Source organism: Sturnira hondurensis, unplaced genomic scaffold (genome assembly GCF_014824575.4).
Source record: "Sturnira hondurensis isolate 20B ecotype Veracruz unplaced genomic scaffold, ASM1482457v3 Scaffold0019006, whole genome shotgun sequence".
In the NCBI taxonomy this organism is placed as follows: Eukaryota; Metazoa; Chordata; class Mammalia; order Chiroptera; family Phyllostomidae; genus Sturnira; species Sturnira hondurensis.
This window is the reverse complement of record NW_028091637.1, coordinates 9,429,361-9,445,667: the sequence shown is the minus strand read 5'-3', so window position 1 is coordinate 9,445,667 and position 16,307 is coordinate 9,429,361. Positions and strand designations below refer to the sequence as shown.

General features: G+C 47.3%; 1 protein-coding gene across 2 annotated transcripts in view; it reads left to right on the top strand.

Moving 5' to 3' along the window:
* Window positions 1–16,307, top strand: part of OSBPL10 (oxysterol binding protein like 10) — a 242,023-nt gene that overhangs the window by 167,720 nt on the left and 57,996 nt on the right. For both annotated transcript variants that reach the window (XM_037070682.1, XM_037070681.1), the window contains one exon: window positions 7,247–7,457. In XM_037070682.1, the coding sequence (XP_036926577.1) occupies window positions 7,247–7,457 (211 nt within the window). The remainder of the gene's footprint in view (window positions 1–7,246; window positions 7,458–16,307) is intronic.

Sequence of the window (16,307 nt, the reverse complement as noted above, 5' to 3'; positions counted from 1 at the left end):
TTTCTTAAAAAGTAAAAGTGCATTTATATGCATAGAAATGTAGTAAGTGTCCATACATTAAGATTTTAATATTTCTCTGGTTTTGGACGGGTTGAATGTTTTTTTTTTCTTCTACTTGGTTACTTTTTCCTGTGAGCAGTATTGTACCCCCAAAAAGGGAGGATAGATATTTTTAATGAAAACAGAGCACAGTGGCCTCCTGCGGATGGAGCCCTTATGGAGCCCTGGCCGCTGGCCTTGTGCCTGGGGGGCCAATGGTGTCCAGAGGGAGTGCGCCTCATCCGCGCACAGCGCCCCCTTCAGGTTTAAGTCTTCGTGTGTGGGAGGCGCCGGGTGCAGCAGACGAGTGAGTCATGGATGAACAAGGTGATTTACTGACACCTTACCTTCTACTCATGTCCTTCTGTCGGCCAGTGGTGTTTCCTTTCAGAACAAGAAGTTAGTCCTTTTGTCCCTTGCGCCCCTTCTTACCAGCATGTTAACTAACAGTACCGACACGTAGAATTTAAAAATAATAACAAAAACAACCTTTGCATGGGCACCTTCTGTTCTGTAGTTCTGAAAAGAAGGGGTGGCAAGATGGCGTCGAGGGAGCTTCTGCTGTAAAGGCGGGGCCTCCTCTGCGTGGAGCCAAAAGCTCTTGTGAGGTGCAGCCGTCAGAATGAGATCGGCGTTTAATCCTGCAGAGCGCTGTGAGCGGAGTGTTTATTTTCTAGGGCTGCACTCACCAGGTACCACAAACCAGGTGGCTTAAACAACAGAATGTCTGTTTTCACAGTTCTTGAGACAGAAGTCCAAGGTCAAGGCCTCAGGGCTTGGCTCCTTCTGAGCCCTGTGAGGGAAGGATCTGTTCCCGGTCTCTCTCCTTGTCTAGGTCGTCTTCTGCGGCTGCCCTCCTCTGCCCTCTACGTGTGTCTGTGTCCAAACTTCCCCTTCTTATAAGGACATCAGTCATATTGGATTAACGCCCGAACTGGTGACCTCATTTGTACTCGATTACCCCTGTAAAACAATGTCACATGTGAGGTGCTGGGGGGTTGGGATTAATGTAAGATTTGGGGCAATGGGGCATAATTCAATTCATAACAATGTCGTTTCTCTGAATTCAAAATATATTGTTGTTGCAAAACTTTCAGACGGAAAACATTGGAGAAGATCATGTTGAGCCGCCAGGTTGCTGTCAACTGTGTGAGCACCCCCTCCCCACACACGGTTAATACCGGTGTGAGAATAAGGTTCATTCTCACTCCCCCACCCTCACTGGGTTATTTTGACATAAATCCCAGGCATCAGAGACGATGCATTCTAGTGGTGAAAGGGGGGAAATTATATATAAGAGGTGATCCTTTTAAATTAAAAAATATCACCTGTGTGTATGGACACGTAAATCAGAAGAGTCAGAATAATACCCGAAGGTTAACAGTGCTTACTTGAAGAAGGTGGGGTTACCGGTCATTGTTATTTCTTTTTTTTAAAGATTTTATTTACTCATCTTTAGAGGGGAAGGGAAGGAGAGAGGGAGAGAAACATCAACGTATGGCTGCCTCTCGTACGTCCCCTGATAGGAACTGGCCCGCAACCCAGGCATGTGTCCCAACCAGGAATTGAACTGCAATCCCTTGATTCGCAGGCCCTCGCTCAATCCACTGAGCTACACCAGCCAGGGCTCATTGTTATTTCTTTATAGCTGTGTTTACTGACTAATTGAGTTGGGAGGTTGGTTGCTGGAATAAACCAGCCTCTCATAATCTGAAAAGTGAATGCGTGTTGCTCCCAGGTGGTGAGGAAGGGTGGGGGGAGGGGTAGTGGCACAAACTTCACCATCATTGTTTTTTGAGCAGGAGATGGCATTTGGCTTCTTGGATATGAGAAAGAAGTACCCAGGATGACATCTCATAGTGCAGAGGACACCAGAGTGGTGACACACACTGTGTGACCTCAGCAAGGGCCCCTGGTCTTGCTGAACTGGGATTTCCTGTCTGCAAAATGAAAGGGACAGACATGACAGAGTCATCAGAGTCATTTGGCTGTGAATGCTGCATCTCGTAGCTCTGAACATCAGCATGGGTTTGCTTTCCGGGAGTTTTTAAAGACAAAATGTGCATTTCACATTTGTATGGTGTGGGGTTCTTATGAGGGGTGGCAAGGAAGTGATGGGAGAAAAGCCAAAGGTGAAGAGGGGACAGAACGGAATCTCGCTTATAGGAAACGGAATAGACTTGTCCACACATTTTCAGAAAGTGTTTTTTGAATGAATGTACATACATGTGAATGTGTGTGTGTGTGTGTCTGTGTAGATCAGAATTTTGCCTTTGTCTCTCAGCAAATTGCATTGTTGTTTAGACAAAGTGACTTGACTTTTTCCCGCCCCCCCCCCCCCGGGCCCCCCCCCCCCCCCCGAACCCCGCCTCTGCAGGGCACTGGGCGTGGTGCTGAGGGGAGGGCACGGTCAGGACTGGGGAGCGTGAAGTTAGGTTTGCAATACAGGGGCTTGATTGGCATTAGGTAAAGACCAAGATGCAGCAGTTCAGGACTGGTGGGGATGGCGAGGCAAGGGTTTTGAGGCAAGGCTTTCAAAGAACTTCAGGGTACAAACTGTATTTGATGGTTTCCATTACAGAGTTGATGGATATTTCAGGAAGTTTCTGTAATGAGCTATCAAACCATTTCTGGGATATTAAAGTAATGCTAATGAAGGTGGGGGAATAGTAAATCTGTAATAATGGAGACAGCTGTGTGTGTGTTGGTTCTAAAGATCCTTGAGGCATGGCTTTCAAACTTAGATGAGGACTTTGGCCAAGTGAAAAAGTACCTGATTTAGGCNGCGCGCCCCCCCCCCCCCCCCGAACCCCGCCTCTGCAGGGCACTGGGTGTGGTGCTGAGGGGAGGGCACGGTCAGGACTGGGGAGTGTGAAGTTAGGTTTGCAATACAGGGGCTTGATTGGCATTAGGTAAAGACCAAGATGCAGTAGTTCAGGACTGGTGGGGACGGCAAGGCAAGGGTTTTGAGGCAAGGCTTTCAAAGAACTTCAGGGTACAAACTGTATTTGATGGTTTCCATTACAGAGTTGATGGATATTTCAGGAAGTTTCTGTAATGAGCTATCAAACCATTTCTGGGATATTAAAGTAATGCTAATGAAGGTGGGGGAATAGTAAATCTGTAATAATGGAGACAGCTGTGTGTGTGTTGGTTCTAAAGATCCTTGAGGCATGGCTTTCAAACTTAGATGAGGACTTTGGCCAAGTGAAAAAGTACCTGATTTAGGCAAGGACAGTTTCCTGACCCAGAGGGGAGACTTAAAAGGGGCTTTGGAATTATACCAGGCCAAGGAGAAATGCCAAACCAAGGCCACCCTGAAGCTCACTTCAAATAGTTTGGTCTACTTCCAAGCAAGGTGGATTGAATTTTACTGATGGTACCAAGGAGCCTGTGAACCCAGGGGGTTCTGCCAACTAAAGCGAGCAGTCCTGGTTACTTTAGAATAAGGAATCGGAGTCCTTTGGGTGAGTGACTCAGCTGGTGTTCGGGGACATCTGGCCTGTCGAGACTGGGCCTTTCCGGCACCTCTCAAACCCGCTCCCAGGTTTGCAGCTCAGAGCGGTCGGAAGCAGTCAAGGCAAATGAAGCCCCTCTCCTCTCTCCTCTTCTGTCTCCTTCACTTCTCTCTCTGTCCTGATCCAAGCTTGTTGAGTTGGATGACGTTGGGTTTGGGTCTGTGCACCTTGGTTTCAGCTCTGTGGAAATAAAGCAATGAAACAAAGGCTGCCATTACTGATTTTATTGGCGTTAACTCCTATGACTTGATTTTGGGGTGTACATGCCACTGTTTGTGCTAGATAAATGGGTCATAGAATGTTTCCCTTGTGAAGTTTGCTTATCTGTGAAGTTCAGTTTGACCTACGTGTAGGTGATTTCACAGCCTCCGAGCTGGCATTTCCGGGAGGCGGATCTCCGAAGTCTGAACCCCATGGTACAAGATGTTGATGTCCCTGGTTGTGAAAACCAAATGCCAGAAAGAAATGAAACTCATGCATCTTTTAATTTGTTTGTAAACACTACAAATGATGGGTGTTGAAGGCGTGGTATGAGCTTGGATTTGAAACTTATGTAATTCAAGGGGCTCAACACTTTCAAAGGCTGGGAGTGGTAGGAACCGTGACGGGGAGAGGGGGCTGCGTGAAGCATTGGCTGTTGGTGTTCTTGTTGCTTATAGCTTTTCAGTGCCACCTTGGTCTTTTCATAGGTGCCCTTAATGAAAATTAGAGGTGGGAATAGCGGAAACTTGTGCTTCCGAAGTCAGATACAGATTCTTCTCAGTGGGTGAAGATTCTAAGAATCTGAAGAATCTCTCAGATTCTTCACCCTGTCTTAGAAATGTTAGCACAGTTATAACTCTGCTCTGCCCCTCTGAGGCTGGCCATCCTGCATTCCTTTTAGGGTTCATTCTATTTCTTTTGGAGCCCGATGAAGCTAAAAATAAAGTGAAGATTGGTCCAATTGTGTTGTTAAAGACTGAAGTCCCATTTAGCATCACATGGAAAAGGGGGAGAAAATGAATCTGGAGGAAGAGTCCACTCTATTTCAAGCCTTGTGTGAGGCTTGTTTCGGGGGCTCAGTTTACCAAGAACAATGTTGAGATTCATCAAGGGCCTGGTTATTTATATGTCTCTACCGCAGGGTTACACAAGGGGGCACTCTTGGCATTTTGAGCAGGAAAGTTCTTGTATGGAGCTGTGCCCTGGCTTGTGGGGTGCTTAGCACTCCTGAGCACCACCCTCCTCAGTGCCAATAGTTCTCAGACATTGTAACTGTCTGGTGTACCCACCGCTGGTTCAAATGCCCCTTGAGCAGGACAGTGCTGACTCTGGCACTGGCCATAGGCACTCAGTAAAAACTGTTGAATACTTTCAGGAGTGGAGCTGTGGATTCCATCTCTGGGCATGCCCCTCTGCTGTGATACAGGTTCTGCAAGTGAGTTCTGTGTTTTCTATTACCCGAGGTTTACATACTATTTTATGCTTGTGAAATAAGTATTTATTCTATATGACACAACTGGAATATAGTTCGTTCTTTTCACTGATTAAAACCAAGTGTATTCTGTATCGTTAATGGCTTAATTTTACTTACCTCTTAAGAGTTATTGCTGTATGTGTAACAGTCAAGAACATAACATATTATGCGTTTCATCATTCTATTTTCTTCCTTTCCACCCATCATTTTTCTGAGACATGATTTTATGGTTGGAAGTTACGGAAATGCTGACCACAACACATAGTTTGAGCCACACTGCTCCCTGGCTGTTAGCAGCTCTGCGTAGAGTTCACTGTCAGCGCATAAACGTTTGATCTTCTCTGAAGTTAAACCAGTTGGCAGTATTTCTTGGCAAACCTGAGCTGGTAGTGGAGGTACGAACTTTTACTAAATCTCAGCCATATTATGCTACTCAAGCACAGTGACTTAACCCGAGTGGCAGAAGAGGGAGACTGGAGGATCACGTGTGTGTTAGTTCATTCGGCAGATATTTATTGTGCTTGGGATGCGTTAGTGGCCAGCGCAGGTACAACCCCTCCTCCACCCTAGCGCACAGGAACACGAGAAGTGAACGACAAGCGGGGTTGAAAGGTGGCAGGTGCTATGGAGGAAAATAAGTTGGTCAGGAGGACAGGCGTGCCAAGGGTTGGGCTGGAGGCACAATTTTAGGGGACGCTTTCTTCAGAAGGTGACTTTAGAGCAGAGATTTGAAGGAGACGTGAATATCGACGGAGCCTCTGTTATGCCTCAGGTGCCATCTGTCTTTTAAAAAGCCAGAATGGCTGGGTGTCGTCACTGTAATCTGCAGAAGAATGTCACTCACAGCCAGAGGGTGGGTGTGCACGCTCCCGTGAGAATGCTGCAAACCTCGTCTGTGCAACTCGGTCCACACTGACTTTTTAATGAATCGTTCTGAAGTAAGGGCTCCTATTTTGGTAAGTCAGATTGCAGTGGATACATTTTTTTTTAAGCAGACAACTACAAAGGCTACTAGAAAACAGCAGGTCTTTGTTTTCCAGGGGAAATAGAAAATTAAGGCTGAGCGTGGAATGACGTTCATGTCCAAGTCCCGTGGTCTGGACAGAGTCATTGCTCCTCCCCAGTGGGTGACATGATGGCAAGAGGAACCCGTGGGGCTGACAGCGTGAAAGCAGCGGGTGTTGCTTCAAATTAAGGACGGCTTTTGTGGAAGAGGCTTGGAGAGCCTCGGACGGGAGCCTGGACACCAAGGGTCCCTGCCACTGAAGTTGATGGCCCTGCACGTTGGGCGGGCCGCTTTCACCCCTCCACTTTCCAGAATGACTGGTTATTTGCTAGATGTGCACTTTCCATGCACCATCTTGTTTAGTGAGCTCCATTGTAAAAACAGGAGGGAGGTGAGCTTCCCAAGATAACCAGTAAATTCCTTTTCTAGTTCTTGAGTGTTTTTCTCTTTGATCTGTGCATTTGAAGATAAAATCAGACTACTTCTCTGTAGGTTAGGAATTGAAGCCAAGGCACAAAAACAGGGTTATTTGGGGTTGTCATTGCTTCAGCTGCGGAATAGGGCTGGCTCTAGAATCCCTGGGTTTTCTTTCCTCCAGACATCCTACGTGGTGTTGAGAAAGTCGTATCCTCGTTGACGTTCTGGGCGGTGGAATGGCTCAGTGCTGACTTCCCTCCGATCTCATTCATACGAATAACCAGCCCTAGATTTCAGGTCCGTTTCTTGAACTTTAAAAAGACTGTCGAGGAATTACGAGTAGGAGCTGGAGGAAAAGGAAGGTGTCAACCTTGCTGTAGGTGAAGCCACGGTTCGTCTGCGCTCTCGGGTAAACTTCCATGGTGAAAGACCCTTGGAGATGGTCACAGGGACTTCTCCCTGTGATGTATTTATTACTGACTTACTTTCAGAAGAGGTGTAAATGATGTGCCCAGATGGTCCTTATGGTCCCTTTCAGCTCTGCAGTTCTAAAATTTCCTTGTTATCGGAAATGAAGATGTGTGCCTTTGGAGAGACCTATTTCACCCGGGCCTGCATCGTCTGGGGACTCAGGGACTCATGTACCGAATGAACACTCTCTGAGCTGACTCTGATGTCACTTGTCATCTGAGTGATGATGGTTCCTCTCTCCACTTTCCTCCGGTCCCGTGGGTTATGTGCTGGCTGCCCCCAAGCCTGTTGAAAGGAGAACTCTGACTCTCGGCCGCCCCCTGTCTTCCCGTTCTGTAGATGATGAACCAGGTGGAAGGGCAGCAGAAGAGCCTCGTGCACGCCATCGAGTCTCTGCCGGGTTCCGGCCCCCTCACCGCCTTGGACCAGGACCTGCTGCTCCTGAAAGCTACCTCTGCCGCCACCCTCAGCTGCCTGGGGGAGTGCCTCAGCCTGCTGCAGCAGAGTGTGTACCAGGTGGGCCAGCCCAGCCACAAGCCTGCAGCCTCAGGTAAGACTCCTGGTGGGCAGTTCTGGGCTTGCAAATGAGCACTCTCCAGGGTGGGTGTGCGTGCCCACGTGTGCGTGATGGCCTTCCTCCTTCACCTTGATCCTCTTCATCATCCATCCATCTTGTTGTCCAAGGGTTTCTTCATTTATCCTTCCCTTCTTCCCTCCCCAATCTGATATATATTTTTCTTTTACCCATAAGAAATACGCTCTCCTCTGAAACGTTAAACTAACACGTGTACAAGCACTCCTTTTAGACTTTCTGGCATCACGTTCCGGACCTCGTTCACTTTGTGGCTTTGCACTCATTGTTGTGTTTGAAGATCCGTGGCTAGGCAGCGTCTGGTCCGTTGTTTCTAACCGCGCCTGTGGTGTGCATCCACCAAGTTCTACCCAACACTCTCTGACGACGGACACGCACATCGCCCCCACTTTCTGTCCGTGCCCCTCACTGTGGCAGGCATCCTCCTGCATGTCCCATCCTGGGTGCCCCATCCTGGACTTGTGAGCAAATTTCTCTAGAATACCTACCGGAGGCATTTCTAGGTGTTAAGAATCCAGAAATAATAACATACTCCTTGAAGATGCTGTAGTCCTTTGGGGGGAGGGTTTAAACGGATGAGCGGATATAAAGATGTTAGTGAAGATTAAATTCAACAGTAAAGGTGAAAGGTGCTTGAGGTGGGTTATGTTGGGTTGAACGATAAAGTATTAGAATTAGGAGACTAACAGAAGCCTCACGGAGTTTTCTTGCCCAGAATGAACTTAATTCATGGGGAGATAAGGCAACTGAATAGAGGAAAAATAAAGCTAGGTTATGACGTTATGTTTCATACTGAAGTCCCTTTTGCTCTCTAGGGTGTGTTGAAGAAGGGGGCGTTGGTTTTCCAGAGCAGACTGCGTGTGGGGGATGCAGGTTTCTTTCCGTGTTTCTCACCATCGTCTGCTGGGGTTCCATTCAGCCACCGCTGGGCCTCTGCTGCACACTTTCTGCCATCTTCACAAAGCAGATGTTGCTGTGCTCAGCGTTTGGGTGAGATGCTGAGGCTCAGAGCAGTTCGATTACTTGTTCGGGTTCCACCCGCTACGAGGCGAGCACCAGGCTTCTCCCGCTGTGTCCTCTGGGTTCTTTGCACGACTCGGTGGGCTCGGGGTCCCCTCACTGGGTCCAGGGACACTGTGTGGCTCACATCATAACTTTCTCAAGGGCAGATTCAGATTTATTTTGTTTACTTTAAAAAAATAGCTTCAGGCTTTCAGAAAAGCTGTGAGAATTGTATGAAAAATTCTCATCCATCCAGGTTCCCCAAATGATAACATTTTATGATATTGACTTCATCTTCTCTCTCTATGTATAAACCTACTACAGTTTTGTAGCCACTTCAGAGTATGCCACAGAAGTGACATACCTTTACTCTTACACACTTCAGTCCTGAAGAAGGGACACTGTCCTACGTAACGGCAGCACAGCGGTCAAAGTCAGCAAATTCGCACGAATGCAATCCTTTTCCCTAATCCACAGACCTCACTGAACTTTGCCAGTTGCTCTGTTAATGTACCTCATGACAAAAGAGACAAGTTTCTGGTGCCGGATCCAATCTAGGAGTGGGGTGGGGGTGTGTGTGGTGGGGGTGTGTGTGTTGGGGGGGGCGGTAGTCAGGCCTATTAGGAACTGCCCCAACCTGTTCTTCTGTCCCACCTTCCTCTCCAGCTGAAAAGCGGAACTCTGGTGCTGAAGCCCCCTTGACATTCCCCAATCTGGAAGGAGCCTGAGTGACCCCGGTGGGGCGTGGGCACAAACTCGGGGTGAGACCAGAGGCCTCCCCCGGTTTCTGTGACCTCCCTCACCGTGTATTGTAACTTCTGCAGCCCAGCGGGCTCCTTTCAAGAGCCCTTTGCTGGTAAATGTAAGCTTGAACCATTGTCTTCTTCCCAAAATTTATCCCTACATCTTAATTCAGGGATGGTTTCTAGCAGATTTCTGCCTCTCCATTTTCAGTGGGTCTCCGGAGTTCTTAAGGACCTGGGCGGAGACAGAGCTCGAGGTCGAATTTCAGATGTGGTGACAGGTTGAAGTGGAAACTGTCTGGGAGAAGGAGGGGCCCAGCAGCGTTCCTGAGATGATGCCGTGTATGGTGTTACGTCCTCCCTGTCTTCCTGGCCCGTCTGTCCGGCCTCCCATCCTCTTTTATCAAGGAACCTGGCCGAAGGTTGGAAAACAGAGGGAGCATGAAGCTTCACAAGAGGTTATTTTGTCTCTCTGTCTTCTCAGCCCTGTTCAAAGTTCAGTTCCGTGTACCACAGCCACTGAAGTTTGGAAAGATTTTGCCTGTGTCTTTTAAATCTGTGCCACGTACTGGGGGCGGGGAGGGGGAAATGGAATTACTCTCTGCATCCAAAAACCTCACAGTTGCCTGCACCTGAAGCCGAGTTCCAGAATCTCAAACTGGTGGAATAAGAGAGTATGATAACCCTGGGAGTTTTGTCACAAAATGCATTTGTTTAGACTCTCGGGGCTCTTGAGGTGGATCGTAGCCACAACAGTCTGAACTCCTGCTGAAAAAATCACCGCCCTTGTGTCCGAGGCGTGCTGGGCTGGGCTGATGGGAAGCAAGATGGCCTTAACGCACGGCTCGGCCAGGGCTTCTTTTCCATGTTTGCTGGGCAGAGAGGCACAGGGGACCCCTCCCCCGCACACCGAATACCCAAACACACCCTTCTGCCCCCCAGTGGTGTTTTTTCTTTTCTGTCCCTTTTCCAAATCACAAATTAATTGGTGGCCGTGGAGTATTTCATCTCCTGGAGCATTTCGTTGTACCCTCTGGGGACTGTGTTGGCTTTGGAGCTGTTGTCTGCAAGGGCTGCTTCCTAATGCTTATTTCATTTCAAACACCCCAAGCACCTGGACTGAAATCCAACGTGGCATTTGTATTCATCTGCCTTCTGCCTGTCTGTTCTGGGCTCCGAGACCTGTCTCTGACGTCGTCTCTAAGATATAGTGGGCTGACATGCGTCATTGAACTTTTCTGTTTGTGGAGAGGTTTGTAATTAAAATTAATAAAGTGACTCGGCTTTTTGGTCAAGGCTTATGCTCTGCCTCTCTGCTTCAACAGCTGGATGGAGGCAAATGATTGATGGAGGAGGGCAAGCGAGCATCTTTTTCCCCAGCCGAGACACAGCCTCTGAATCCACGAGGAAAAACAGGCAGGACTCCATCAGAATGGGGAAAGGCTGAGCTACTTAGGAGTCTGGCCTTGTAGGTGGGGTACCAGTGTGGGAGAGAAAGTGGACTTCCCGAGGGATTTTGGGGTGCAGTCTGTTGTCTGTTGTGCTTCTGGTTAGTTCCTTGCTTGCAGGCCTTGATCCAGGGCACATGGTTCAGAGTCAGAGGGGATACTTGTAACCAGATAAGCATGTTCTAGAGCCAGGTAAGAGCTGGATGCTAATGAATGGTCAGTGTAAGGCGTGTTGGGAAAGAACACGGGGGCCAGAGCTGTCAGAGCCAGTGACAGTAGAGCCCCGGAGAATGGCAGTGGGTGACACAGGTGCCCTCAGACATAAATCAGGACAAGAGATCAAGAGACATGTAATTGACGAGAGAACCAGGGCAGAATTTAATGCACTTTTCTTAACTCGTCTCTGCAATAACATTTTCATTCTCCTGTAAGATCTGTGGGGTGTCCAGTTAATAAGCCACTTGCATTGGTCCTGCCCCACTTGGGGGTTTGGCCAAAGGGTCAGAGAGGTGAGACTATGATGAGGACTCTTCCCGGCTCTTCTGGCCCAGTCACCTCCTTCCTTGTGCTGCGCTTCACTGCTTTCCAGAGACATCTTCAGACTCCCAGAGTTTGCCTCCTTCCCGCCACTCAGAGATCCCCTGTGCTTGTTCTGGCTCGTACACCTTCTTTCCCGACACCTACTGCTTCGGTGAAACGGGCCCTACCTGAGCCGCCTTCCCTTATTTCGTGACTAAAGCCAAGGTGGAAATGTGATGATTCCTTCAGTGAATAGCATATTAGGAAAAAATGAAACCTAGCATTGCAGAGCATGTCAGACGGGTGGATTTTTAAAAAATTTCTCTCTAAACACAAATTTTGAGTGGCAGCTTCTCAAAACACAGCTGTTAGACGCTAACATCCCAGCTTTCCATGGTCAATGTGCCTTCTGCTTCTCTCAAGTTTGTCCATCTCGCTGCAATTCGGAGCTGCAGCCTTTCAGGTTTACTGACCGGGAGGCATGAATTCACTGTCAGAGGAGGAGGGAGAGACCGGCCACGTGCTGTCACGGGCCTCGGCAGGGGCCTCACAGCCCCAGCATGGGCACAGTGGCTCTCAGCACTTCACACAAGGTTGACAGGCCAAGGACAGCTCAAGACCGTTCCACAGTCAGACCTTCAAGCACACAGTGAGATCTCCTGTAGCCTTTTCTTCTGGCCGGTTCGGGGAACCAGATATTTATAGTTGCTTTTCTTCACGTCCACTAAGGTGTGTTGTGTGAGGAGCTCTAGGTGTGCATAAAAGCCCGTTTCGAGGACAGGATTTGTCACTTGCTGGACTACCCAGCCCTTTGCCTTTCTGTTCTCTTCTGTTGTGTCATCTGCGATGAGCTCCCTGCTCCTGAGCCTGAGGGTGGACCAGAGTGACAGGTGATGGACACCTAACTATTTGGTCTTATCACCAGTCAGTGGCCCCGAGGTAACGTTTTGATCCCAGCCTCCTCCTTATGTGCGCGTTTTTGGCCTCCTTTCGGCTTCAGACATTTCTGAGTCACTTTCCAGAGGGGAGGCGTGTTTTCTCCACTTTCAAACACCATCAGTATTAACACATGCTGTTTCCTTTGCACCGCTAGAAAGAAAAAGTTGCCAATTAAACCATGACACGCCATTGATTGTGAGATGAACTCCAATTTCAGAGATGTTAACGTGGGGAAATGAGGTGCATCTCACAATTAATGAAATGTGCTTCAGACCTGCATTTTGTTTTATGACACAGTCTCGAGACTCGTTACGTAGAGTAATATAATTTACTTATTTATTTTTTTCAGCTTTTTTAAATTGTATTTTTCCTTCATTGCCATTTACCCCCTTAAGCCCCCCTCTCCCTGCAATCTCTTTATTTTTTTAACTGCTGTTTGTTTTTTTTTATGTTTCTGTGTTGCTTTTCATGTTTTTTTCTCTATTTTGTATTTCCTTTACTCTTCTGTAGTGTTTTGGAAAAATACGTTTATACATTTTAGTAGTGGTACGTTACATTTTTATGCACATTCTTTAACCTGCGTTTTTCTAATCAGCAAAGTCAAGAATGACACACACTTTTCCAATTCTCTCCGAGGGACGGGGACTAAGTATAGTTTAATTTCCTCATTCCCTGATTTTTGGTAGTATAATATAGGGGCTATTCTTAATATTTTAACACTAATTTAATACTTAATGTACAATAATGATTAAATCTGTAAAATAATTTTGACTTAATGTTCAGTAATGTAACTGTGTTTAGAAAAATTTTGATTCTGTTTCAGGGCTGGAACTAGGGTAAGGTGAGAGAGGCACTTGCCTTGAACATCAACTTAAGGGGCACCAAAATAATTAAGATAAAAAATGGTGCTTTGCAATATTTTTAAACCAAAATTAATGTAAAAACTTCAGGATGAACAAAATTTTAAGTAAAGACAGGATTCCACATGGTGAGGACTAGGTGGAGACAAGTGAGATGAAGTTGTGTGAGATTGGGAGGGGGTATTCATTTTGATTTTACTACTCGTGTGAAAATATCATTCATCTGGATTACTGAGTGTCTTGGTGGCTCTTTACATTTTACATGTGATGGGAGTGTCTTTACTTCAGCGCCGTTCCAGCCGCGCTCAGCTCTGTGTTTTACCTGTTCCGTTGCTCATGACTAATCCTTTTATATGTGACTTCTTTAGTCTTGAGTTTTCGATTCTGCTGCTTTTCTTTGTATGCGAGGGTGTGATCATATGCCCTCAGGGAGTTTCCTGCCCACCAGAAGGCCGAATATGTTCTGCGTCTCTTCAGTGTTCCTGAGAAGGAAGACTGGATGTTAAGGGTCTGGGCTCTGGAGCCAGGCTGCCTGGGTTTTAATCTCAATCCGCTCACTTCCCTGGCTTCGTGTGCCTCTGTTTCTTTATCTGTCAGTTGGGCGTAATAGTAGGACCTGCCTCATGGGTCCTCATTAGAATTATATGAGGTAACACATGTAAGTTGTGTATGATGGACCTTGAGCTCAATAAATATGGACTCTTTAAAGTTAGCAGAGGAAAGATAATTTGGCCGAGGAAGAGCATTATCCCCCAAAGTCCCTCACCCCACCCTAAATCTGTGGACTTTTTTTTGCATTCTTCTCTTCATCTGTTCGCCTTCTGGCATTTAGCGTTGTGTAGCAAAATTCAAGACTAGCTTGATTTTTTTCCTCTTGAAGACAAGTCTAATTTTTCTGCCTAAGTGATTGAAAATTTTTTCTCTTGATTTTTGTTATTCAAAAATGTTGCCAAACTTCACGAGCTAGGCATTCATTAAACTGCTCTGTCTCCTGTTATGTGTGTTTGAACTTCCAGCCATCAGAAGCCTAAGAAGATATTGCCAAGCTTTTGCAGGACTGTTTGAACCACACACCCTCAGCTCCCTCTTCAGCTCCGGCTGTTTCTTTGCTTCTGTCGTTGTGTGTGGTTTCTGTTCCGTAGACCTGATCGCTGTCCGTCGGGATCTTGTGGGTCACTGCTGTGTGTCATCTCTGTTATTTCCTAATTGCTGTCTCTATGGCCTTTGCAGCTGCACACTGGCAAGGACCGCCTTTACTTGATGGGCTTCTTATTTGACTTTTTACAGTGTTGACTCTGCTCTTTTCTCGTTTCAGTGTTCCTTTTAATTCTACTGCTGCTGATTTCATGTCTTCCTAATAATGCCATAGGGCATTCATCTCCTCTTCCAGCTCAGCCCTTCTCCTCCTCCTGTGCCTGTTTCACAGAGGCTGCTTCAGCCCCCGTTGTGCTGTGGATGCACCTTTCCTGATGTTTTTTCTCTGACACCTCACGTTAGAAATTTCAGAGACATATTCTTCCTTGAAGCTGTCTGAGGATACCATTGCTCTATACAACCCTTTTCATTCACTGTTGGTTAGAATTTTCCTCCTTCATCCTCAAAGGAGACCTATCTGTCGAGTCCCCCAAACCAGTGCTCATTTATTACAGCAGCTGGAACCGTCTGAGATGGGTTTCTCTCCTGTCCTCCCTCACTGGTTTTTTGATACTCTGAATCCATAGAGTATACAGAAAACTACATCTCCCAGCATGCATTGCTATGGCCACTCCACCTGTCCTGGTTGTTTATTTATCCTGGGATGCAGGATATACCTGCCTGGGCCAGCCTCTACTTCTTGCTCTGTTGTCTCTGGATTTTCATCTCTGAATGACGGTGGGATGGAGGTGAGGGAGGGACAGAGTTGAGGTGTGGGGGTGATGGAGGGACCACTGTCCTGACTGGCTAGGCAAGCAGATCTCAGTATTTCCCCTCGTGCTTCTTAGGCTTTCCTAATTAATCCAGAGGACATGTACTACTTGTGTAGCAGATAAAATTCTAAAAAGTGGTATCCCAGTATTAATTAGAGACAGTTACTCAGTATGGAAGATCTGAATGCAGCTTCAGGACTCTGAGCAGGAGCTAATCAGCTGGACAGGTGAGTAGCTTTTCACCATTCTCGTGGCAGAGTCTGGTGTCTCGAACCCAAGTCTGGACTCAGATCGCCCTGCAACCTCTGACTTCAGTGTTGTGCATTCCCACCTTTTCCAGGTGACGTCAGGGACAGATGCATGGCTGCCTTGTTGCCATTTAAAAAATCGTGGTAAAAAGACATACCAAAATTTGCTGTATTAACTATTTCTAAGTACACAGCTCAGTAGTGTTATATACATTCCCCAGTCGTGCGAGCAATCTCCAGAACTCTTACCGTCTTGCAAACCTCAAACTCTGTACCCACTGAGCAGTAGCTCCGCATCCCTGCCCCGCCCCCACATCCCTGCCTCCTGGCAACTGCCATTCTACTTTTCCTTTCTAATTGTTTAACTTTTAGGAGGTTGTAAAATGCGCACATTTTTTGAAATCCGCTGTCTCTGAAAAATCTTAAGTTATTCATTCATCCTGCACATACTTGTTAAGTGCATACCCTTTACTAGACCATGTTCTGGGTTTTAGGGACACAGCTGTGGGATAGGGCAGGATGGTCCCTGCCTGCCAGGGGCTGTCCTGCTAAGGAGGAGAGAAAGACGCTAGACAAAGAACGTGAGCAGGGTGAGTCCCGATAGTGCGCAGTGTGTGAAAACAGGAAACGACCTGGCCGATGTGACAGGAGTGCCTTTAGGTGCTGCTTTGGCCAGGAAGGTCACGGGGGGGCTTTGCTGAGCTAGTGACATTTAGGCAGTCCCTGGATATGTGCGGGACACCTCTCCCCCTCATGTAGGACCGGAGGGTGGCACTCTGAGCAGAAGGAACAGCGCACACAGAGGCTCTTGACTACGTGAACTTGGCTCCCTTGAGGAATGGAAAAAAATAGCAGCGTGGCTTGAGGTCAGAGAGCAACAGACGGGGAGAGAATGCACCGAGGCTGCAGTCTCCTGAGGCAGGCAGTTTCGATTCTGTTTCAGTTGCAGTGAGAAGCCAGTTGAGGCTTGTAAGCAGCAGAGTTATATGATGTAACACTTGACATTTAAAAACAAAGGTTCCTGCATAAAAATGTATTGGGTTGGAGAATATTGCACACACGAACGCACATGCATAAGCATGTGTAGATTTTCCTTGGAGTAACGCGAATGAAAAGGCTGGTGCATGGGATCACTTGATGGA